Source organism: Rhinatrema bivittatum, chromosome 12 (genome assembly GCF_901001135.1).
Source record: "Rhinatrema bivittatum chromosome 12, aRhiBiv1.1, whole genome shotgun sequence".
NCBI classification, from domain to species: domain Eukaryota; kingdom Metazoa; phylum Chordata; class Amphibia; order Gymnophiona; family Rhinatrematidae; genus Rhinatrema; species Rhinatrema bivittatum.
Window position 1 is genome coordinate 48,810,752 of NC_042626.1, and position 25,177 is coordinate 48,835,928.

At 49.0% G+C, this 25,177-nt stretch overlaps 1 protein-coding gene across 9 annotated transcripts in view; it reads right to left on the minus strand.

Annotated features, from left to right (window-relative positions):
• MAPT (microtubule associated protein tau) overlaps positions 1 to 25,177 on the minus strand; it is a 405,891-nt gene that overhangs the window by 154,676 nt on the left and 226,038 nt on the right. For 7 of the 9 annotated variants that reach the window (XR_003852170.1, XM_029573063.1, XM_029573065.1 and 4 more), the window contains one exon: positions 197 to 289. The exons of the other annotated variants lie outside the window; for them this stretch is intronic. Coding sequence is in view for 6 of the 7 variants with exons in the window: in XM_029573063.1 (XP_029428923.1) it covers positions 197 to 289 (93 nt within the window). In the remaining variant the exon portion in view is untranslated. The remainder of the gene's footprint in view (positions 1 to 196; positions 290 to 25,177) is intronic. 9 annotated transcript variants of the gene reach the window in all.

Sequence of the window (25,177 nt, forward strand, 5' to 3'; positions counted from 1 at the left end):
CCTCAACATCATAAGGACTGTCAATAGGGAAAATGTGATCTGAAACAGGTTTTCAGCTCATTGCTCTAACTACTCCTTCTACCTATTGCTGAAACACTAAAGATGATTTCTTGCTGGGTTTTTACTGTATCTGTTCTCTTTAGTGCTAGCTGTGCTAAGAATTACATTCTGACAAATGAGACGTGTTTATACTTACACCACTTCCTCCTGGAACATGTCTGACATTATCCTTGGAGCCACATTTGGACTGCACGGCACTATAGTCCAGCTTCTGGTTAACAATCTGAAACTGTAGTGCAAAAATAGTATGATGCACATCCAAAATACCACTAAAATGTGTCACTCCTTTCTCTACATCATCACCAAAATCTGTCCCTAACTTTCTGAACAAACTTCCAAAACCTTGGCTTATCTGCTCCCTCATCACCTCCCATTTAGACTACTGCAACCTGTTCTTCATAGATCTGCCACTGAGTCAGCACTCTCCATTGCAGTCTGTTCAAAATTTAGCTGCACAATTTATCTTCCTTCAACATCATTATAATCAAGGCTGCTGGCATTAACTTTTAAAAATGAAATGGAGCCACTTTTAACTAGATGATGGGGAAAAGCAGACAGTTGCTCAGAAGTGCATGGTTTAAAATGAGGCATTTTTGAAGGATGCTAACAGAACAGAAAAATTAGGTCCCCCTTATCCCTCTACCCCTCCTTCCCAGCTCTCCCAATATATTCCTTTTTACACCCCCTTACCCCCTCCCCCTCTCCCCCCCCCCCCCCTCTCTAGTTACTTTACTCAGTTCCTTGTAAAGCCCTGTTGGCTATTTTTGTTCTATGGAAACCGATGTGATGTCTTCCAAACGAATGTCGGTATATAAAAATTGTTAAATAAATAAATAAATAAATAAATAAATCCCGGTAGAGAGGTTGCAGTAAATACTAAAACAGCCCTTGTGCCTTTAAGTAAAGAGTGGATAAAGCAGAAAGATTTCAAATTATCCCTGTCAACTGATAAGCAGATTGTTAATTCAAACAAAATACATGCTTTGAAATGTCTGTATATAAATGCTAGAAGTCTAAAAATTAAGGGGCAGATTTTCAAAGACCTAGGCGTGTAAATCCAGGAGGATTTACGTGTATAGGGGGGTTACGCGCAAGGCCCGGTGGCGCGTGTAAAGCCCCGGGACGCGTGTAAGTCCCAGGGCTTGAAAAAAGGGGCGGGGTGGGGTCAGCGACTCCTGGCACAGTGGCCATTTGCCGCTGTGTCAGAGATCGTGTGCCAGCAATTGGCCAGCAGGTGCAAAAGGTAAAATAAAGATCGTGGGGGGGGGGTTAGAGTAGGGCTAGGGGCGTGCATGTTATAAAATCAGGTGTATATGTGCGAACGCCAGGTAGCGTGCGCACATATAGGCCATACGAACTTTTAAAATCTACCCCTAAGATGGGAGAGTTAGACTGCAAAGCACTAAATGAAGAGGTAAATATAATTGGCATCTTAGAGACCTAGTAGGAGGAGGATAACCAATGGGACACTGTGATACCAGAGTACAAATTATATTGCAATGAAAGGATGGATTAAATTGGTGGAGTGGTGGCACAATATGTTAAAGAGGGAATAGAATCAAACATAATAAAAATACTACAGGAAACAAAATGCACTGTAGAATCTTTATGGTTAGAAATTCCATAGAATAACAGTGACGATGTACTACTGTCCACCTGGATAGAGTAACAGACAGACGATGAAATGCTAACACAAATTATGAGCGCTAATAAAAATAGCAACACATTAATAATGGGTGATTTCAATTACACCAGTACTGACTGGGTGAATATCACATCAGGACATGCTAAAAAGGTAAAGTTTCTAGATTAAATAAATGACTTCTTGATGGAGCACTTGGTACAATAACCGACAAGCTATTTTAAACCTAATTCTTAATGAACATACTGTATGATTTTGTTGAAAGAGGTAAGAATGTTAGGACCACTTGGCAATAAAGATCATAATATGATCAAATTTGACTTGATAGCTGGAAGGAGGACACTAAGGATATCTACTATGATAGCAGTAAGCCTGCGTGTGTAACTTACCTCTGCTCATCAGAGCAGGTAAGTTACAGATAAAAAAAAAACAGGGTAGGTAGGTAGGGGTTAGGGGTCAGGATGGAGAGGGGAAAGGGGAGGAAGGTTAGATAGGGGATTAGAGAACTGGAAAAAAGGCCGATCACGTCACTGCGTGTAATTTGAACATTTCCCCCTCCCTGCGCGTTGCAGGTCGCCCACACAAATTTTAAATCCAGCACATATGTGCGTGCAGCCATCGGATTTTATAACAAGCGCGTGCTGGCGCGCACATGTTATAAAATCGGTGCGTCCAAGTGCACTCGCTGGAAACTGCGCATACATGGACACACCCGTGCTCCTTTTAAAATATACCCCTTAGTGAAAAAAGTATTTTCTCCCATTTGTTTTAAAAGTACTACTTAGTAACTTTATAGAGTGTCTCCTAGAGTTTTTTCATTTTTAGAAAGAATAAACCAGTTTGCACTTACCCATTCCACCCCACTAATGATTTTATAGACCTTTATCATATCTCCTCTCAGCTGTCTCTTCTTCAAGCTGAAGAGCTCTAACCTCTTTATTCTTTCTGCATAAGGAAGCTATTCCATCTCCTTTATCATTTTGGATTTTGGTCACCTTCTCTATACATTTTCTTGTTCCACTATATCTTTTTTGAGTTGCAATGACCAGAAATGAATGTAGTACTCTAAGTGTAGTCGCACCCTGGAGCAGTACATAATGTATTGTGATATTCTTTGTTTTTATTCTCCATTTACTTTCTAATAATTCCTAATGTTCTGATTTTTTTATTTTACAACCACCACACTGAACTTAGAATGTCAACACATTATCCATGATGATGAATAGTGTTACGCGCCCCATCCGCACCCATCCCGCGCACCTTCCTGGTTCCTCGGCAGGTCCTGGGTCGGCCTCCCTAGCGGAAGCTGCTAGCACTTCCAGGCCCCGGAGTCCCGCAGCGGCGGTCGCCGGGCCTTCCACTGCACACCAGGCCTCACACCGGAGCTCGGCGTCTTTGGCACTGTTGGCCACGCCCCTACGCGCGCGAACCACCCAGCCTCTTGTAGGGCCAAAAGCGGGTCTTAGCTCCACGGCGCGCCCTGATTGATTCTCTGTTATAAGGAAGTCCCTGCCTGCACTTCCTTGCCTTGGCAATCGGGTCGGCTTATGCTAGATTGCCTCCGCGCTTGTACTTGCTCCTGTCTTGTTCCAAGTCTTGTTCCAGGATCCTTTTGTTCCAGTTCTGTTCCTGCTCCCTAGTTCCAGCGTCCTTTCTGTTCTTGTTCATCTCCCAGGTAATACCTCCAAACTGACTCTCTGGTACTGACCTCGGCTTGCTACTTGACCCATCTGCCTGCCTGTTTCCTGACTCCAGTCTGTTCTTCGAACTGCCTGCCTACCGTCTGCCTTCTGACTCCAGTCTGTTCCTTGACTCGCCTGCCTGCTGACGTCCACCTGCTATTTGACTCACCTGCCTGCTGCCTGCCTCTTGACTTCAGCCTGCCTGTGACTTTGTCTGACCTCCGGTACCTGACCTCTGCTTTGTTGACCATTCTTCAGACTGACTCCTGGATTTTGACCTCTGTCTCTAGATTCTGGCTCTGTTCCTAGCCTTGTCAACACCTCGCTATTCTGGTCCTCCTTGTTCCACCTGACCTCCAGTCTCGAACCTGACAGCGTTCTCCTTCTGTCCGTGGGCACACCGGACTTCCACTTTCCCAGGAGACCCTGTGAGGCCCACCTAAGTCCAAGCCGACCGGGTCCCTACGGGCTCCTCCTGGGGGAACCTCGGACTTCCAGTGGTGAAGGTTTTCCTAACCTCTGTCTCTGTCCGTGCTCTGCCCCCCTGGGGGCAGTTGCCCCCTGGTCCCTACCAGGAGGCGGATCTCCACTACCACAGGACAAGAGTCCACCCCCGAGTGCAATAGGTTGCCAAGGCCATGGACTCGGCGGAGTCTCCCGCCTCCAGGGCCCTACCGGGTTTGGCCACTACTGTGAAATAGCATCATCAAGCGTTGGAAACGTTTGGAAGAACTTAATTCCCAATTACAAGATACAGCATTGGCCAATCCTATGGGCCTCTCGGCCACCATGCTTCCCAAAGCATCTTTGGCACTTCCTGCACCTCCTCGATATAATGGGGACCCACGCTCCTGCCGTGGCTTCCTTAATCAGTGCTTTATGCAGTTTGCACTGCAACCCTCATTGTTTTTGAAGGAAATCACTAAGGTGACCTTCATTCTGTCTCGTTTGGAAGGGAAGGCTCTTGCGTGGGCCTCTCCCTTATGGGAACGTTCTGATCCCATCCTTTCCAAGTTATCTGAATTCATCGCTTTCTTCAAGCAGACCTTCGGAGACCCGGCCGCCAGGCTGTTGCTAGCCATGCCTTACTCCACCTCCGTCAAGGGGCAAAGACCCTCTCCGAGTATTCGGTGGAGTTTAGGACTCTGGCCACAGAGCTTGGGTGGCAAGAAGATTGTATGCAAGCCATCTTCCTAGATGGACTCTCCTGTGCTCTCAAAGATGAGCTCTCCATCTGTGAGACTCCCATGTCACTAGAGGACCTGATCTCCCTTGCCGGGAAGATTGATCATCGTCTCCGGCAAAGACGCCTAGAAGTAAAGGCTCCACACTCTCCTATAGCACGTTCCACAAGTACCTCCAATCCTCCTGCGAAGAACTCTGCATCACCACCTTCCTCCGTGGTGGAACCTATGGAGGTGAATCGTGGGTGCTTGTCTCCGACAGAACAGCTACGTCGGTGGAAGGAGAGGCTTTGCCTTTACTGTGGCACTTCTGGGCATCATCTGCAGTTCTGCCCGGTTCGACCAGGAAACTGAGCCCGGCGGGGATCCCGAGCTTGGGCACAACTGTTACAGGCCCTCAACTTTTGCTTCCTGTCTCCCTGGGCATCAAGGCCCACACCTTCGCTACCACCGCTCTTGTTGATACCGGAGCCAGTGGCAGCTTCATTATGGACAATATCGTCAAGCTCTTGAACATCCCTCTCCAGCCATTGGAGGTGAGTATTCGCATTGCCTCCATTCAGGGGGATCATCTTCCAGGACTCATTACTCACTGGACAGTGGCCGTCCGTCTTACCATGGGTACTCTCCACGAAGAAGAGATTACTTTCCACGTACTGAAGCGATCAACACACCCGATTATTCTGGGCCTGCCCTGGCTCCAGGCTCACGAACCCCAGTTCGACTGGCAAACCCTGCAGTTGGTACAGTGGGGCTCCAAATGCCAGAAGACTTGTTTGCATTCCATATCTCCAGTAGTTCCTGTCCTGAAGTCTGTTACCTTACCTGGTCTGCCTCCGCAGTAGGCAGAAGTCGAGAAGACTTCAATGAAGTCTTCTCGAAGCAGAAAGTGGATACCTTGCCTCCGTTATGCAGGTTCAACTGTCCTATCAAACTCCTGCCGGGCACTACGCCTCCCAAAGGCAGAACTTACCCATTGTCTCAACCTGAGACTCAGGCTATGTTGGAGTATATTAAGGAGAACCTAGAGAAAGGTTTAATCCGTTCGTCTGACTCCCCTGCTGGTGCGGGGTTCTTCTTTGTCAAGAAGGATGGCAGCCTACGCCGCTGTATTGATTAGAGGGGGCTCAGCGCCATAACCAATGCCCCTCATTAGTGAACAAGGACCGATACCCATTGCCCCTCATTAGTGAACAAGGACCGATACCCATTGCCCCTCATTAGTGAACTGTTCAATCGCCTAGAAGGGGCACGAATCTTTTCCAAGCTGGATCTGATGATATATGGAAAACCGCATTTAACATAAGGGACGGTCACTATGAAAACACTGTGATGCCCTTTGGGCTATGTAATGCCCCAGCGGTCTTTCAACATCTTATGAACGAAGTCTTCCGAGATCTTCTGTACTCCTTTGTGGTCGTATACCTTGACGACATCTTGATCTTTTCTAAAGACCTGGAATCTCATAGAGATCATGTCAGAATCGTATTACAACATCTACGAGAGAACCACGTGTACGCCATGCTGGAAAAATGCCTGTTTGAGTGTAATCGCTTACCCTTCCTAGGGTACATCATTTCTGACCGAGGATTTTCCATGGACCCCAAGAAAGTCCAGGGAATCTGCGACTGGCCCCAGCGAATAGGCCTCCAAGCCTTCCAGCGTTTTCTTGGTTTTACCAATTATTACCGGAGCTTCACTGCTAATTACTCTTCCCTAGTTGCCCCACTTACTGCTATGACTAGGAAAGGGGCCAACACCTGGGTGTGGACACCTAAGGCACTTGCCGCCTTCCAGACTATCAATGAAGCATTCTGCTCTGGCCCTTGTTTGCGGCACCCAGACCCCACACGTCCCTTCGTCATGGAGGTCAACGCCTCAGCGATTGGCGCAGGAGCCATCTTGAGCCAGTTTTCCCCCAAGGACAAACTGATTCCCTGCTCTTTCTATTCACACAAGTTCTCCCTCACAGAACAGCGTTACACCGTTGGTGACCGTGAACTCCTCGCAGTCAAGTTGGCACTCCAAGAGTGGCGCCCCTGGTTGGAAGGGGCGCAACACAAGTTTACCATCTTCACGGACTATAAGAACCTTGAGCTTCTGAAAGAGGCTCAACTCCTCGTCAAGCCCAATGGGCACTCTTCTTCGAACGATTTAACTTCTGCTTTGTTTCCATCCTGGTTCCAAGAACCTTCGTGCTGATGCGCTATCCAGATCATTTGAACCAGAAGATGTCCCTGAAGTTCCTAGCTTCATTATTGATCCTGCCTATATTTCCCTTGCTGTGACCACTACAGTTCCTACTGGAAAAACTGTTGTTCCTAGGAGGTTACGGAAGCGAGTTCTGAAATAGGCTCTCCAAGTTGGCAGGCCATCCGGGCCATGCTAGAACCTTAGAGATGTTGCGAAGACACCATTGGTGGCCCAATATGGTACAAGACTCCCGAATTAGATTTTTTAGTCAGTCTTGAATTCTCAAATAACATTTTGTTATGGAAAAGATATATAGATTATTCCAACACTAATGTCTCTGTACTGTATGAAAATATGTATAGGCAGTAGTTGTCCAATGAGTATGCTAAAAATGTAACTATCACACCACAGAAGATTAATTTTTAATTTTTATGACCATCATATTGGGCATCACACACATCATTTAATGTGCAAGACACATCTTCAACTCTGCTAATTAGGGGCAGATTTTCAAAGGGTTACGCGCCCTGGGCCTATTTTAGAAAGGCTTGGCGGTGCGCATAAAGCCCTGGGATGTGCGTATGGCCCAGGGCTTTTCTGAATGGGCGGGCAGGGGGCGGGGAAGATGGTCCGGGGATGCAGCGTGGCAGTTGTGTGTGTGGCCGGCAGGCGTAACTTCCAAAATAAAGGTTTGGGGGCTTTCTTTAGGGCTAGGGGGCGGGACAGGGAGGGGAAGATGGGGGGGGAGGGAACGGGGAAAGCCAGCGGGACTCCCCGAGGGCTCGGCACGCACAATTTGCACTAGTGTGCACCCCCTTGCGCACACCGACCCCTGATATTATAACATGCCTCCGGGCAGGCGCAAGTTGTGCGCGCCGGCCGACTGCCAGCATGCGATCCCTCGAAATAGCGGCAATGGCCACTGTGTTTCAGGCCTCTGGCCCCACCCATTCCCCGCCCCTTCAGTAAAGCCCCGGGACTTACACGTGTCCCGGGGCTTTACGCATGTCGCCGGGCCTTTTGAAAATAGGCCCAGCGCTCGTAAGCCTGGTTGCACGTGAAACCTTTTGAAAATCCGGCCCTTACCATTTAGTCTTACTCTCTGTCTTTTAGCCACTATCCACAAAAGGCCATTGTCCCCTCTCCCATGACTATTTCATTTTCTCAGAAGTCTCTCATTAGGGACTTTGTCAAACACCTTCTAAATATCCAGGTACAGTACCCACCAGCTTATCATTATTCACGTTTATTAACCCCTTCAAAAAATATCTATATGTTTAGTAACTGTGTTATTTAGAATAGCTTCTACAATTTTCCCTAGCACTGACATCAGGTCTACAGTTTCCTGGATCACCCCAGAGCAATTTTTTACTTTGGCCACAATCTTAGGGTACAATAAAAGATTTTAATAATAGATACAAATTTTAAGTCTTCAAGATCATTTGTTACTCTTTAGTTAGTCAATTTTCCCTGTTATGCAGGTAGGTAATTCGGTCCTGGAGAACCACAAACAGGTTGGATTTTCAGGATATTTAGACTTGCAGCTATGGTCTTGTCTTCCCTAAATGCCCCTTTTACTCCTTGATCATCTAGTGGTTCAACCGACTCCCTCACGTGCTTCTTGATTCAGCTATATTTGAAAAAGTTTTTATTATGAGTTTCTCCTTCTACAGCAAGCACATTTTCAAATCTCTTTTTGTCTGCCTTATCAACGTTTTGTATTCAACTTGTCAGTGCTTATATTTGCTCTTATTTTCTTCGGGGTCAATATTCAAAGCTGGCCATTTAAGTAACTTAGCCAGATATAACTTATTTGACTAAGTTACAAGGTATATTCAGTGGCACGGGTAAGCCCTGAATATCTGCACTTATCCGTTTAAGTTATAACCGACTAAGATTAAACCGGGCACATCTAGCTGATTCTACAACCACTGAAGCATATGTTAGTGTAGAAAGGTGAGTCCCACATTCTGTACTTCAAGTCTGTTTTCCGCGAGGTGGGTGTCATGGAAAATGGAGAGTCCCAGGATTTTTCCAGCAGTGATTCCAAAACTGGGTGTGAAGGAAGTGCCGTAGGTTCAGCCGGAGTATTAAAGATTTTTAGGACTCCAAACATCTCCTGTTCTAGGTCCGGTATCTTTTTGGTTTCCACGCCCAACCGGTAACCCACTTTTTCCAGGAATTGTGAGTATGTGAGATCCTCTGGTGGGGAAACTGGCTCCGGTGGTAACTCTTGCGGGTCGGACGGGTACCCCGTTGATGATCCTAGAGAGGCGGATGAACTTGGGGAATCCAATGGAAGAGGCGAAGGTTCCCTAGGCTGCGTTTTTGATGCTGGTCCCAGTTTAGGGGATGAGGGTATCTCCTCCGGTTCAGTAGGAACAGGTTGATGTTGTTCAACTGATTCTAAAAATTTTGACAAGATGCTAGTATTCTGCGTGATAGTGTCAGAAGCCGAAGTTCAAGTGGAGGGTTTCGGATTCGTCTGATGATGTGATGGTAGTATAGCCGCTTTGAGGATATCAGTGTCTGGTCCTTTTGGGCGGTCAACGTCCATGGGTGGGTAGGTGGTTTTGGGGCGAAGTGGATCCTGCAGTTCTGAACTTCTGTGGTGATGAGAGGTCACAGATAGCCCGGAGAAAACTTCTGAAGAAGAAGAAGAAGAAAAAGAACCAGATCTCCGTGGAGGAGACAGACTTTCTTCCAGGTTTACTATTAAGAGTGGTGAAGAACTTCTTCGCATTTTGTGACCTGTGGGGTGTTTTTTATGTTTCATTACCGGGTGCATCGGCAGCGTCGGTTGGAACCCTTGTGCGCTGGAGTGCTTTGGCTTCGATGCAGTGTCATGAGTGCACCGGTGTGTCGATGTTGGTCCGATGCATCGGTGCGTCGACGCTTACTCGATGCTTCAGAGCATCGATGCGTCGGTGTTTCCATGACGCGTCCGTGCGTTGGAGGTGCGTCGACAAAATGATGCACCGACACTTTCTACGCAGAATGCGTCTTTGGCGTATCTTCCGCGCCATGCGTCGGTGGAATCTTTGATCTTTTCTTCCCTTTTGGACCCGGAGGGTCCGCAGAGGTGGCCCTTCGATGGGTTTGGGCCTTGGGGGTCGTCTTTGGTCCCGGAGACGACCTGGCTGAAGCTTCAGAGGGGGCATATGAGCCCAATGCCGCCTCTCTCAATTGGGCGATTTTTGCAGCCCTTTGGCGCTGCACCCGTGGGGACATGCAGCCGCAGTCCCTTCAATTAGCTTGGTCTTGTCAAGGACCGAGGCATAGATAGCAAAATCGATGTCTGTCTGTCACAGACATAATTTTCCCACATTCACAAAGCTTAAACCCCTGGTCGAGGCATGTTAAGTTAAGTGTAGTAGTTTTTCTGTCAACTTTTTATCAATTTCTTGACAGGTTTTTCCTCAACTATTTTTTCCTCACAGAGGCTGAATGATATGAATATGTACACCCTGGAAGAGAGGAGGTCCAAAGGAAAATTAGTTTCTTACCTGATAATTTTCGTTCCTGTAGTACCAAGGATCAGTCCAGGACACCTGGGTTGTGACTCCGCACCAGTAGATGGAGACAGACTAAAACTTGTGGGCGGAGCCATATATGCCCCTGTGTCAGTCACAGCCCCTCAGTCATACGGAATGTCAAAGTAGAACACAACCAGAGCCACTAAGACGAGCTAGAAACCGCTAATAGAACGGGAAAAAAACAGCTCTCCTGGAAACAGACTCTCCAACCGAGAGAGCTAAACAAGCGGAACCGAGGAATTCAGAACAAAGAGCGGACTCTCCATTACTTCAGCGCAGCACTGCGGGCGGGATCCTGGACTGATCCTTGGTACTACAGGAACGAAAATTATCAGGTAAGAAACTAATTTTCCTTTCCCTGTACGTACCAGGATCAGTCCAGGACACCTGGGATGTACCAGAGCAACCTACTGAGGGTGGGAAGCAGAGAGTCCCGCTCGGAGTACCCTCTCTCCAAAACCCCCGGAAACGGTAGCCCGGACATCCAACCGGTAATGCCGGATAAAGGTATGCAACGACTTCCAGGTGGCCGCCCTACAAATCTCTCGAGGCGACACCTGAGAAGCTTCCGCCCAAGACGCTGCCTGAGATCGAGTCGAGGGAGCCCGCAGCCCCACGGGAAGAGGTTTTCCCCGCACCAAGTACGCCGAACCAATGGCCTCCTTGAGCCAACTGGCGATCGTTGTGCGTGACGCTGCGGCTCCTTTCTTTGGTCCAGAGACCCTTTCTTTGGTCCAGAGACCAGGACAAACAGATGATCTGTGACCCGAAACGGATGAGTGACATCCAGATATCGGAGAAGGGATCCCCGCACGTCAAGCTTCCGTAACTCCCTCGCTTCTGGAACAGAGGACTCTCCGCACGCAAAAGCGGGCAACTCCACTGATTGATTCACGTGAAACGACGAGACCACTTTCGGTAGAAAGGAAGGAATCGTCCGTAAGGAAACCCCCGAATCGGAGATACGCAAGAAAGGTTCGTTACAGGACAGGGCCTGTAACTCGGAAACACGCCGTGCCGAGGCAATCGCCACCAAGAATGCCGTTTTTAAAGTGAGATCCGTAAGAGTTGCGCGTGTCAAGGGCTCAAACGGCGCCGTGCATAGAGCGGAGAGAACCCAATTGAGGTTCCAAGCCGGACAAGGAAGACGTAACGGGGGGCGAAGGTGCTGAGCACCCCGAAGGAAATGAGAAATATCCGGGTGAAGCGCCAGAGACGTACCACGGACCTTACCTCGCAAACACCCAAGCGCCGCCACTTGGACCCGTAGGGAACTGCATGCCAGACCTTTGGCCAGACCTGTCTGGAGGAACGCCAGAATGTCAGAGACGGAAGCCGAAGTGGGGTCCACCCCACGCTGCACGCACCAGGTCTCAAAGACCACCCAGACACGGACATAAGCCAGAGACGGCGACTGCTTCCTGGAACGCAGTAGCGTGGCCACCACCGCATCTGAATAACCTCTGCTCTTCAGTCGATTCCTCTCAAAAGCCATGCTGCGAGACAGAAATGATCCGCATCCTCCAAACAGACGGGGCCCTGATGGAGCAGGGCCGCCATTCCCTGGAGCCAAAGGGGTGCCGCTACTGCCAGTTGTACGAGGTCTGCGAACCACGGCCGGCGCGGCCACTCCGGTGCCACCAAGATCACATTGGCCGGATGCAACTCTATGCGCCGCAGGATCTTGCTGATCATCGGCCACGGGGGAAACACGTAGACATCCGTCGGCCAGGGAAGCACCAACGCATCGACGCCTTCTGCCCCCCGCTCTCGACGTCGACTGTAAAATCGCGGGGCCTTCGCGTTATGTCACGTGGCCAAGAGATCCATGTGGGGCACCCCCCACGTTTTGCAAACGAGCAGAAATGCTTCGTCACCCAACTCCCACTCTCCGGGAACCAGGCGATGACGGCTGAGAAATCCGCCTGCACGTAGTCGACTCCCGCAATGTGAGACGCTGCTATGTTGCTGAGATGTAGCTCCGACCAGGCCATCAAGCGCTGAGCTTCCTCCGCCACCTGGGGGCTCCTTGTCCCGCCCTGGCGGTTGATGTATGCCACAGTGGTCGCATTGTCCGACAACACTCGAACTGCCTTCCCCCGCAGCAACAGCAGGAAGGCTTGCAGGCCGGGCCAGACGGACCGCTCTGGTCTCTAGGCGATTGATAGACCACTGGGCTTGCGACACGGACCATAGGCCTTGGACTGAGCTCCCCAGGCAGACCGCTCCCCAACCGGAGAGGCTGGCATCTGTGGCCACCACTGTGCAGTTGGGCACCCGAGGAGAGACCCCAGACGACAGATGCTTGGGATCCAGCCACCAGAGCAGGCTGGACCTCGCGTGTCCCGTGAGCGGAAGCGGTAGATTGAGTTCCTCCGAGACCGGCTTCCAGCGGGATAGTAAGGAGGACTGTAATGGTCGCAGATGAGCGAATGCCCAGGAAATCAGCGCCAGCGTTAAAGCCGTAGACCCTAGGACCATAAGCAAACGCAGACCCGCGGTCGGCGGAGAGACAATAATCGTCGTACTTGAGCTTGCAGCTTGCACACTTGTTCGTGCGACAGGAACACCTTGCCCTGCTTTGTGTCAAAGAGCTCCCAGATATTCCTAAGGTCTGCGTGGGTGTCAGATGACTCTTGCAGTAGTCGATCACCCATCCTAGGGACTGCAGAAGGTGGAGGACCCTGGCTACCGCCATCCGACCCTGAGCCTCGGACTTCGCCCGAATCAACCAATCATCCAGGTAAGGATGCACCAGGAGACCTTCTCGGCGCAGCTGCGCCACCGCCACTACCATCACCTTCGTGAATGTACGTGGGGCCGTCGCGAGCCCGAACGGGAGCACTCGGAACTGGTACTGCCGCCCTAGTACGCAGAACCTGAGGAAGCGTTGGAATGACGGATGAATGCCTATGAAGATATGCCTCCGTGAGATCCAGGGAGGCCAGGAAGTCACCAGGCCTTACCGCGGCGATGACTGAACGAATCGTCTCCATTTTGAAGTGAGGAATGCGAAGGCATCGATTTACCCCTTTGAGATCCAGCATCGGTCTGGACGTGCCGTCCTTCTTCGGGACGATGAAGTAGATGGAGTAACGGCCCTTGCCGTGTTGGCTGACCGGGATAGCTCCCAAGTCTTCAAAGCGTCGGATGGTGTCGAGCTCAGCAGCCTTCTTCTCGGGGCCTTGCAGGGCGAGATAAGGAACTTGTCCGCTGGAGCACGAGCACAATCGAACGAGTAGCCGTGTCTTCTCACGTTGAGGACCTACTGGTCTGACGTTATGCCGGCCCATCCCTCGAAAAATGACATCACCGTGCCCCGACGTTAGGAACGGCGTGTTGAGGCTGCGGCGAGAGATGGACCGACCACATTTCGTTGCGAAGCTTTGGCTCCTGTGATCGCCAGGGCTCGGCGAGATATGGACCGACCACATTTCGTTGCGAAGCTTTGGCTCCTGCGAATGCCAGGGCTCCCTCAGTGGCCAGAAGCTGATGGGCTCATCCCAATCCAGCCCGAAGTGCAAATCACTCCAGACTGCGGCTCAAGCCCCGGGCGGAAGCCCCAAAGGCCTTCTTCAATTGCAACTCCAAAGTACAATCCTAGAGATCCCATACGTCCGCGGTATTCGGCATTGGGATGGGAGTGCACTTCGGGACTGCTGACGTGGAAGAGTCCACATTAGGGACCCGCAACACCTCCAAGGCCTCCTCAGGCAGAGGGTAAAACTTGTCCATTGCCGTGGAGAACCTTCAGCCCCAAGACCAGGATGTCCTTGTCCCAATGCCGCAGGTCTATAGCCAAGAGAGGGACCGGGAAGGTGGTAGAGGGCCACGCAGAACCGACCCACCCTGAATCCACGGAGCCTCCTCCAGCCTCCCCCGGAGGCGCGAGATCCCTAACTCTTCCAGAATGACGGGAAGGAGAACAGCTGGATAACCCTGGGAACTGGTAACTGCCACTTCGGATGTCCGGTGCTAATGCCTGGCTCTGGGCGATGGGTGCCTGTCACTCTCTGCCCCCCTCGGGGGCGGGGACGAGTTCTCCAAGCCCTCCTGAGCCGAGGACGAGACCGAGGACTCCCAATCGTCCAGAGGTGGAATGGTCCTCAAAACCTTTTAACTCGCGGCCCTCCGGCCGGGGCCTACCGTTTGCCGTTCCTGAAGCCTAGAAAAAAACGGCGCTACGAGACCCCCAGCCGTTAAACCGCTGAACGTTTGCGTGGCATACGGGCCCTAAAAACCCAGCGCATGGCCCAACGACTCCTGCCCCCTTTCCTGAGGGACCCACGGGAACTGAGGGACGCAGAGGGAACCGTTGAGGAGAAGTGGAGGCGACGAATTTCTGCCCCACCCCCCCCCCCGAAGGTTCCCGCCGCTATCGGGACCGCTGCCGACCGGGGCTGCAAAAAAAAAAAAACAACTGCCCCTGCCGCGATCGGGACGCTCCCGCCGCGATCGGGACCGCTGTAGACCGTGGCGGTAAAATGGCCGCCCGAGCCGCGATTGGGACCGCTGCCGCGATCGGGACCGCTGCCAACTGCAGCAGCAACAAATGCTGGTCTAGCCGCCTCAGTTTCCACAGCACCGGGCGAATGAGCCGCCGAGCCGACCGCCGAAGGGGGGCCACCCGCCGCTCAGGCGCCCGCCGTGTCCCGCGCCATTTCGCGGCCGCCGAAGGGGGCCCCCTGCTTCTCAGGCGCCTGCTGTGGCCAAAATGGCCGCCACTGCCGCACGGAGCGGGAAGAGCTCTTGGGGCCTTTCTTTCGCGCTCCCCCGCTCGGGTCACGAATGAGCCCCCCCCCAAGGCGCCACGGACGATCCCTCACCGCCCGAGAAGCAGCGCGCGTGCCGAACCGCCGGCCCGGCAATCGAGCCGCAAGTCAAGCCGGCGAAAAAACAGCGCGAAACGGGGCCCAAGGACCGCAGTAGGGAAGAGACACCCCCAATAAAATTCAGCGAACGGCCGGCCCCCCCCCCCCCCCGCCGCCAGCGGCGCCCCCCCACCGGAGAGCGGCGTCGCAAGACGAGAGAGAGAGAGAGAGCCGGCACAAAAACAAACACGTCTTTTTTTTTTTTTTTTTTTTTTTTACAACAAACAAACCTGTCGCTGTCCACAGTCCTGGAGCCCTAATCCAACAGGGGGAGTGAACCGGGCTCCCCGGTGTCACCCCTGACGCTGCTACTAAGAAAGCCGGGTCCTCGACCCTAGCAGCGGCCTCAACCAGGGGGGGTAGTCCCCTCAGGACCTCACAACCCCCCTGGGAGGCAGGGCGGACGGAACGACAGTGACAATTTGGTAAACAGAAAACAAATTCAAAATTCAAGATTAAAGCACCCTGGCCGAAAACTGGCCTAACAACCAAGAAAAAAGGAACCGACCCTGACAGAGTACCAAAACCAGGGCAGGAAGGAGCTGTGACCGCACCTGCACCATCTACTGGAGACAGAGTAAGACTGAGGGGCTGTGACTGACACAGGGGCATATATGGCTCCGCCCACAAGTTTTAGTCTGTCTCCATCTACTGGTGCGGAGTCACAACCCAGGTGTCCTGGACTGATCCTGGTACGTACAGGGAAGAAGGATAAGATACAGACCTTCAGATACCTGAAAGGATTTAATGATGCACCATCATCAAACCTTTTCCGTTGGAAAGAAATCAATAGAACTAGAGGTCATGAAATAAAATTCCTGGGAGGATGACTCAGAACCAACGTCAGGAAATATTTCTTCACAGAGAGGGTGGTGAATGCCTGGAATGCCCTTTCGGAGGAGGAGGGGAAGATGAAAACAGTAAAGGAATTCAAAGGGGCATGGGATAAACACTGTGGATCCCTAAAGGCTAGAGGGTGGAATTAAAGATAAGAGTGCATGGGGATAACTGGGGGTAACTTGCTGGTGTGGCAGTTGCTACCCTTATTAAATAATAGCTTCAAGGCTTAATGCAACTCCATCATTGCTCTCTGCTTCAGTGGGAAAAGGGGAATTGGATTCAGACAGCAACCAACAAGGGCCCTGACTTTTATGGTTTGGGGAACAAATAAACATGGGGGTAACTTGCTGATGCAGCTTTTACTATCCTTAATCATTAAGCCTGATACTTTTGATACAGTTCCATCATTGCTCTCTGCTTCCATGGCAGGGATTAGGGAAAATTGGGAGTTGAACAGCATCCGAGGGCCCTGACTTTTACAGTCTGGGAAACTAAGTATGAGGGTAACCTGCACAGAGCAGCAGATACTGGCATACACTTGCTGGGAAGACTGGGTGGATCATTTGGCCCTTTTCTGCCATCATTTCTATGTTTTTGTATGTTTCTATGTTTATGCAATCCAACTCAGACCCAGTACCTATTTACCTGACCACCCTGCTTGATCTGCTGGCACGCTTCTTTTTAAGGGGGGGAGAGGGGATGGGCATGGTGGGGAGGCAGGACAGACTTGTTGTGCTGACCCACTCAATCCATCCCAGTCCATTCAAGCGGGGTTTGGTGCCCTCCACTCTACTGCAGCAAGCTTAACGCCTGCCTCTCACCAGACACTAAATTTCCCACAATAAAAGGAGGGACACTAGGCAGCCTCCCCACTAACATACCTCCTTGCATTGCAGGGTAATACCTAATAAGACTTATTACCCTGCAATTTGCATGAGATGTGCTAACCTTGGTGCAGGTTTTATAGTGTGGGCTTTTTCAGTCCTAAAACCCCTATCACAAACCAGGGCTGGTTAATGCTGAAAAACCCTCCCTAAAGCAGGAGTTAAAACCCATGGTAGGGTCAGTGTGGCTTATTACATCAGCTCGTGAGTGAATTTTACTTATCTTGCAAAGAGAAACCTTCCTGGCAAAGATGGGCTATGAGCCCAGGCGATGCAAAAGAGGATAAAGAGAAAGCCAGAACAAATAATATTAATTTATTCATTTCTTCACTGTCTGCTGATTGGTCCCCTCCACTATCAGCTGCCAGTGAAAGAACCAATCCCCTTTCAGAAGCCTGTCCTTTCAGAATTCTGAAAGGGGATTGGTCTTTTCACTGACATCTGACAGTGGAGGGACCAATCGGCTGTCAGCCCTGCCGGAAAAAATAAGCTCTTCTCCAGCTGGGATCCGGATGGGAGTTCTGCAGGGCCCAATTTTTAAGTTGAGAAGGAGGGGGGTTGGGTGAAGGAGGATATGTGAGACCTGATACGGATGAGTCTCAACTGGTCAGACCCTACCCTGCCTAACCTACTGGGCCAACATCTTTTTAAGGTGAGGGGTTGGGCATGCTGCGGAGGGAGGAAGGACTTCCTGGCCTGATCTGACCCATTTGATATCGGTCCACTCAAGAGAGAGCTCCACTGGGTTTACGTATTTATTTTTAGCGCAGATTGTCATGCATATGGACCATGAGTAAAAAATTGCTTTTATTTCATTTTAGCATGCTCTTTTTCACTCCTGGACCATTTGCATGTCATTGGCTTCCTACATCCCTTAAGGACTGAATGTTTTAACATATGTATAAAATAAAACATGCGCTAAAATCTAACTCTGATTTTAGCATGGGTTTTATTACATCTGCCTCACAGAAACAGTAAGTAAATATACATACCCAGCAGTACAGGAGTCCTAGTTAAACATTCCAGTACTAGTTAATTCCACACAGTCCAGCAAAGTGAAATGAAATGCATTTCCAGCAATTAGATACTAATGGATTTATACAAGATGTACAGACAAATAATCACAGGGAACATCGATCTGGAAATCATAATTCTCTCCTCCTGTTCAACAAAGGACTCGGGCACAAAATAAAGAAATACTTCTTCACATAAAGAGTGGGGGAGATATGAAACAGCCTCCCAGTGGAAGAATGGTGGCAAAAATAGTATTAGAATGTAAGACAGCCAGGGATAGGTATCAAGATCCTAAGGTGCAGGGAAGTGAAGATACAGCTGGAAAAGCAGAATCTGTGGTGTACAAAAGGAAGGAGAAATAGGCAGACTAGATAGGCTTTGTGGTCTTTGTTTGCTGTCATAATTTATGTTTCTATAACCGAAGGCAGTTTTATTCTACTACAGATAATGAATCCTCTTATCAAACCTGGAACCTATGATTGACTATCTAGGTTTTAGGACAGTTTGCCATCCTAAGAGTAACATAGTAGCCTGATTTGTAATCCATTTGAAATAAGAAAAACTACACTCATGTACCCCTTTTATCCAAAGTATTATACAATCAAAATAATGCTCACTTCTCTCTCCCTTCCATCTATACGATTAATTGTTCTATCTGTAATCTACTGAAAGCAAAATTGCTTACCTTGTAATAGGTGTTATCCCAGGACAGCAGGATGTAGTCCTCACATATGGGTGACATCATTGATGGAGCCCTATTGCGGAAAACTTTCTGTCAAAGTTTCTAGAAACGTTTGACTGGCCCAGTGAGACCACTGAGCATGCCCAGCATGCCATGATATTCTCTGCCACAGGGGTCTCTCTTCAATCTCATATGTAGCAATAAGCTTTAGCAAAACATATAATAATAAAACGTATCGGACCCAACTCCGCGGGGTGGCGGGTGGGTTTCGTGAGGACTACATCCTGCTGTTCTGGGATAACACCTATTACAAGGTAAGCAATTTTGCTTTATCCCAGGACAAGCAGGATGCTAGTCCTCACATATGGGTGTTTAGCAAGCTAGAGGCTGAGTCATTTTGTAGTGAATAAACAGTGAAGTATTGTTGTTGAAAATGAGGCAGCCAAAGATCACAGCAGATTGGATGTAGAAGGAGTTGGGATTAAACTGGAAACAAGTTCTTTAAGACAGATTGTCCGTAGGCTGAATCTTGTCATCCTTGTTTGTCCAAACAGTAATGAGCTGCAAAGGTGTGAAGAGAACTCCATGTTGCTGCTTTACATATGTCAAGAATTGGCACTGAACGATAGTGTGCCACTGAGGTTGACATTGCTCTCACTGAATGAGCCTTTACTCGCCCTTGGAGAGGAAGGCCTGCTTTGTCATAGCAAAACTGTATGCAATCTGCTAGCCAATTGGATAAGAACATAAGAAAATGCCATACTGGGTCAGACCAAGGGTCCATCAAGCCCAGCATCCTGTTTCCAACAGTGGCCAATCCAGGCCATAAGAACCTGGCAAGTACCCAAAAACTAAGTCTATTCCATGTAACCATTGCTAATGGCAGTGGCTATTCTCTAACTGAACTCAATAGCAGGTAATGGATAGAGTATGTTTACCCACTGCTTTCCCCAGTTTGTTTGGATCATAAGATACAAAGAGTTGAGTGGATTTCCTGTGGACTGCAGTGCGGTCTAAGTAAAATGCTAGCGCACTCTTACAGTCCAAGGTATGTAAAGCCCGTTCTCCTTGGTGAGAATGAGGCCTTGGAAAGAATTTGGGTAAAACTATGGACTGGTTCAAGTGGAATTCCGTAACTACCTTGGGGAGGAATTTTGGATTGTACGGAGAACCACTCTGTCATGTAGGAATTTTGTATACGGTGAGTACGTGACAAGTGCTTGTAACTCACTAACCCTTCTAGCCGATGTAATGGCTATAAGGAAGATAGTTTTCCATGTGAGAAATTTAAGATTACAGGAATTCATGGGTTCAAAAGGAGAACGCATGAGTCTTGTTAAGACCAAATTCAGGTCCCATTCTGTGGCTGGTGGCCGAATTGGTGGTTTAAGGTGAATTAAACCTCTCATAAATCTACTGACAAGAGGATGTACAGATATTGGTGCATCTCCCATCTTGTTATGGTAAGCTGAGATTGCACTTAAATGTACTCTTACAGATGATGTCTGGAGACCAGAATCTGAAAGATGATATAAGTAGTCTAGTAAAGAAGTTGTGGGGCAGGAGAAAGGGTCAATGTTCTTTTGCGTGCACCACAAAGTAAACCTTTTCCATTTTGAAGAATAATTTTTCCGTGTCGAAGGTTTACGTGAAGCTATAAGCACTTGAGACACATTAGTTGAAAGATTGAGTGGTTGTAAAATCAAGCTTTCAACATCCATGCTGTCAGGGATAGGGATTGAAGGTTGGGATGGCGCAACCAACCCTGATCCTGAGTTATGAGAGTGGGAGCTATACCCAGGCGAATTGGTTCTCTGATCGAGAGGTCTAGAAGTGTGGAAACCATACCTGTCGAGGCCAATACGGGGCTATGAGAATCATGGACCCCTTGTCCTGTTGTAGCTTCACTAGAGTTTTGGTTATGAGCGGTATCGGAGGATACGCGTACAGAAGGCCTGAGTTCCAAGAGCGAGCAAAAGCGTCCTTGGCTAGTTGGTGATTCTGTCTGTCCAGAGCGCAGAATTTGTCCACTTTGTGATTCAGGTGTGACGCAAAGAGGTCTATTGTTGGTTGTCCCCAACGTTGAAATATCCTGGTCGCTACTAAGAGATCCAGGGACCATTCATGTGGTTGGAACTGATGACTGAGTCGATCTGCCACTACGCTGTGAATGCCTACCAGATAAGTGGCCCGCAGAAACATTGAGTGTGTCAGGGCCCAATCCCAAATCTGTGCGGCTTCTTGACAGAGGAGATACGAGCCCATACCTCCCTGTTTGTTGATGTACCACATGGCTACTGTGTTGTCCGTTTTGATCAGAACAGTCTTGTGTGAGAGGCAGTACTTGAACGCATGCAGCGCATAATGTATAGCTCGAAGTTCCAGGAAACTGATTTGAAATGTTGCTTTGAGTTTTGTCCAAGTACCCTGGGTTTGGAGATTGTCTATGTGAGCTCCCCAACCCAAGGTGGATGCATCTGTAGTTAAAGTTATCTGTGGGACTGGTTGTTGGAAGGGTAGGTAGGCCCTTGCGCAAGTTGTCCTTGTTTGCCCACCAAAGTAGAGAAGATCTTAACTGGTGGGTGACTTGAATTGGAGAGGACAGTGACTGAATGGCTTGGATCCATTGTGATCTTAAAGACCATTGGGTTACCCTCATGGCTAGCCTTGCCATAGGAGTGACATGAACTGTGGAGGCCATGTGGCCTAGTAAGGTTAGAAAGTGATGAGCTGTTGCTTGTTTCTTTGAGTGAAGCGAGTTTGCCAGTAGGGAAAGTGTGTCTGCCTAATCCCTGGGTAGAAAAGCTTTGGAAAGTATGGTGTTCAATTCTGCTCCTATGAATTGAAGCAGGCGAGATGGAATGAGGTGGGACTTTTGATAATTGATGAGAAAGCCCATGGAGTGAAGTAGAGTAATTGTTCGACTGAGAGAAGCCAGAGCTCCTTGTTGAGATTGACTTCTGATGAGCCAGTCGTCTAAATAGGGAAAGACATGGACACTTTCCTTGTGCAAGTGTGCTGCTATTACTGCCAGACATTTGGTGAATACTCTGGAAGCAGAGGCCAGTCCGAATGGTAGTACTCTGTACTGGAAATGTTGTTGATCCACCATGAAACGCAGATACTTGCGATGAGGAGGGAATATTGGAATGTGAGCGTAAGCGTCTTGAAGATCCAGAGAACAAAGCCAATCTCCTGTTTGAAGAAGTGGAAGCATGGTGCCTAGAGAGACCATCCTGAACTTTTCTTTCTTCAGAAATTTGTTGAGATTTCTGAGGTCTAGGATGGGACGTAGGCCTCTGGTTTTCTTTGGAATGAAGAAATAGCGGGAATAGAATCCTCTGCCCTGCTGAGTCCGGGGCACCGGCTCTACAGCTCTGGCTCTCAGAAGGGTGGATAATTCTACTTGTAATTGAATTATGTGATTGTCGCTGAGAGGAAGAGGTCTCGGAGGAGAATCTCCTGGAGTTGAGAGAAAATTGAGTTGGTAACCTCGAGATATTATTGCAAGTACCCAGTCGTCTGTTGTTATTTGTAACCAATGTTTGTAGAAGGAGGATACTTGGCCTCCTACCAGAAGATCTGGTTTAGGGTTGAAGAGATGGCTTTGGTCTCTGGGAATAGCCTCAAAAGCCTGCAGCCGGTCCCATCTGCGGCGGAGGTTGAGGCCTAGCCGCCCTAGGTTGTCTGGGCTGAGCTCTTTGCTGTGGCCTAGAAGATCTGCCTCTTGATGCTGGAGGGTAATAACGCCTCTGTCGATAGAAGGGTCATCTAGATTCTTTTCTTGGAGGCAGACGAGATGACTGGGTAGCAGAATCCTGCGGAATTAACGAAAGTTGGCGCAGGGTTTCTGTTCTTTTAATTGTGCTACTGCATCTTGCACTTTGGAACCAAAAAGGTTGTCACCAAGACATGGTAAGTCAACTAATTTTTCCTGGACTTCAGGCCTGAGGTCTGAGGCCTTAAGCCATGCCCAACGTCTTGCACTTATACCAGAGGCTGCAACTCTGGAGGGCTGTTTCAAACCCATCATAAGCGGCTCGGACTTCATGCTTGCCAGCTTCAAGTCCTTTGTGAATAATTGCTTGGGCTGCTTCTTGATATTGCTGTGATGATGCTGAAAATTCTTGCATCTGTTTTCACAGATTTCTTTGATATTGAGTCATGTATAATTGATAAGATGAAAATTCTGGTATTTAACATGGCTCCTTGATAAATTTTTCTTCCCAGGGAATCTAAGAATCTATGATCCTTTCCTGGGGGAGTGGAGGAATGCGGCCTTATCCTTTTTGACTTCTTTTGTGCGGATTCCACAACCACTGATTGGTGTGGAAGCTATGCCTTTTGGTAGCCAGGAACAGACTGTACCAAATAAGTAGTGTCCATTCTTTTATTGACAGCAGGTACTGAGCATGGGTGCTCCCAAAGTCGATGCTGTAAGTCCAGGAGGACTTCATGGACAGGTATGGATAATACTTGTTTTGGAGGATCCACAAATTGGAGGACCTCCAATGTTTGCTGTCTAGCATCTTCCTCAATTACCAAGGTGAAGGGTATGGTGTCCGCCATATCCTGAACAAAATTTGTAAAGGATAAATCTTCCGGTGGAGATTTTTTCCTTTGGTCTGGAGGAGAAGGATCTGACATAAATTCTTCAGAGGAAGTGTCTGTATGCTCATCTTCCCAAGTATCGTATGGATCGTCCTGATGTGGAGATATCGGAGAAGATCTTGGTGGATGAGGAAGTTCTGAAGGACCTGGTTGCAGATCATCAAGGGGTATCCGTCCAGGAATCTCTTCTCGTGGCTTGGGTGGACGAGCACAGACTACTTCATCAAATCTCTTCATGAGATGTTGGTACAGCGCAAATTCAGGATGTCCTGGAGCCCCAGGTGACATTTATTTATTTAAAATCTTTTATATACTGTCGTTTAGTAATACACCATCACAACGGTTTACATATAGGCACATATATTTGGTTTGGTTATAGATGAATTTACAAAAGTGCCATTATAATGTCGGTACATGCTCATATAAAACAATGTATAAGAAAAGTGGCATGGATCTAGTCCATGTATATGATTCGGCATCGATGGTCGCCTCGGCATCGACTTAGGCTGTAGTGCCGGCATCGGTGCAGGCACCGGCATCGACAAGGTTGTCGGCATCGGTGCAGGCACCAGCATCGGTGCGGGTACCGGCTTCGGTGGAACCACTGGCATCGGTACAGGTACCGGCATCGGCGAAGGCGCCGGAATCGACATCTGTTTCTTTAAGGCTTGGAGCACTGCTTGATGGATGAAATCCGACAATTCCTGCGTAACAGCTGGTGCAGGCAGAGCAGCTGTACGCGGTGGTGGTGGAGGTGTCGATGTTCCTTCCACAGAGCCCTGGGGAGGTTCGACAACTGGTGCGTCTCCATGGGATGAAGGCCCCGGCGTCGGAGGTACCGGTGTTTCCTGGATTCTTGGCCGTTTCACGGTCGAATCCTCCGGGGGGAGAAGCGCCTCTGGTATCGATGGGTGTCGGTGTCGATGATGGTGCTTCGAGCGGTGTTCGATCGCTGACTTCGTCGATGCTATCGATGACATTGGTGATGGATGGTCCCCCGACCCTTCCGGACGACGTTTTTCCAAAATTATGCGTTTGGAGAGTCCGGTCGGAGACGATTTAGTCGATGTAGAGGGAGATGGCAGAGGTTGTAGACTGAATAAATGCTCCATCTTTTCTTGGCGGACCTTTCTTCCCTTCGCAGTCATTTCTGCACATTTAGGGCAGGTTGTTACGTCGTGTTTTTCCCCTAATCAAAGCACACACTCAAGGTGTGGGTCTGTAATGGACATTGTCCGAATACAGATGGGACATTTTTTAAATCCCGTAGCCATTTTAACGTCAACAGCCGTCAATGAAATGAGAAGAAAACGTGAGAGGAAAAAATTTTACTTAGAGAGTAAAAACGAGACAACGATTACTCACCAGCCAGTGGAAATCTGAGAGATCCCGTGATGGGAGAAAATGAATGAGAAAAGTGACTTTTAGTCAGAGAAAACACTGTGAGAAAACTCACAAAGGCTCCTGCTCCGCGATGCCTATAGCAGCGTGGAAAAACGAAGACTGAAGAGAGTCCCCTGTGGCAGAGAATATCATGGCATGCTGGGCATGCTCAGTGGCCTCACAGGGCCAGTCAAAAGTTTCTAGAAACTTTGACAGAAAGTTTTCCGCAATAGGGCTCCATCAATGATGTCCCCCATATGTGAGGACTAGCATCCTGCTTGTCCTGGGATAAAGTGTTATACAAATAATGTCTCTCTCATGGGGTAGTATCTCCAAATAGGTTTGTTCTGCACATAACATTACAGGAATGAACCTCACTGATGAGCCATGATATGATCTCAGTCTTTCATATCCAACTGACAACCATCACAAATCCAAAATTGGGCCAGTTAGGTGGCTCAACAGCAGAGCAATGTTACTCATGTGAAAGATCTGGGTCCAATTCCTGAGTCAAGCCTTCTGCTTCCCAGGTTAGGCAGGTCCAGATTTGCGTAAAGGAAATATTCACAGCTTCTGGGGAGGGAGGGAATCCCAG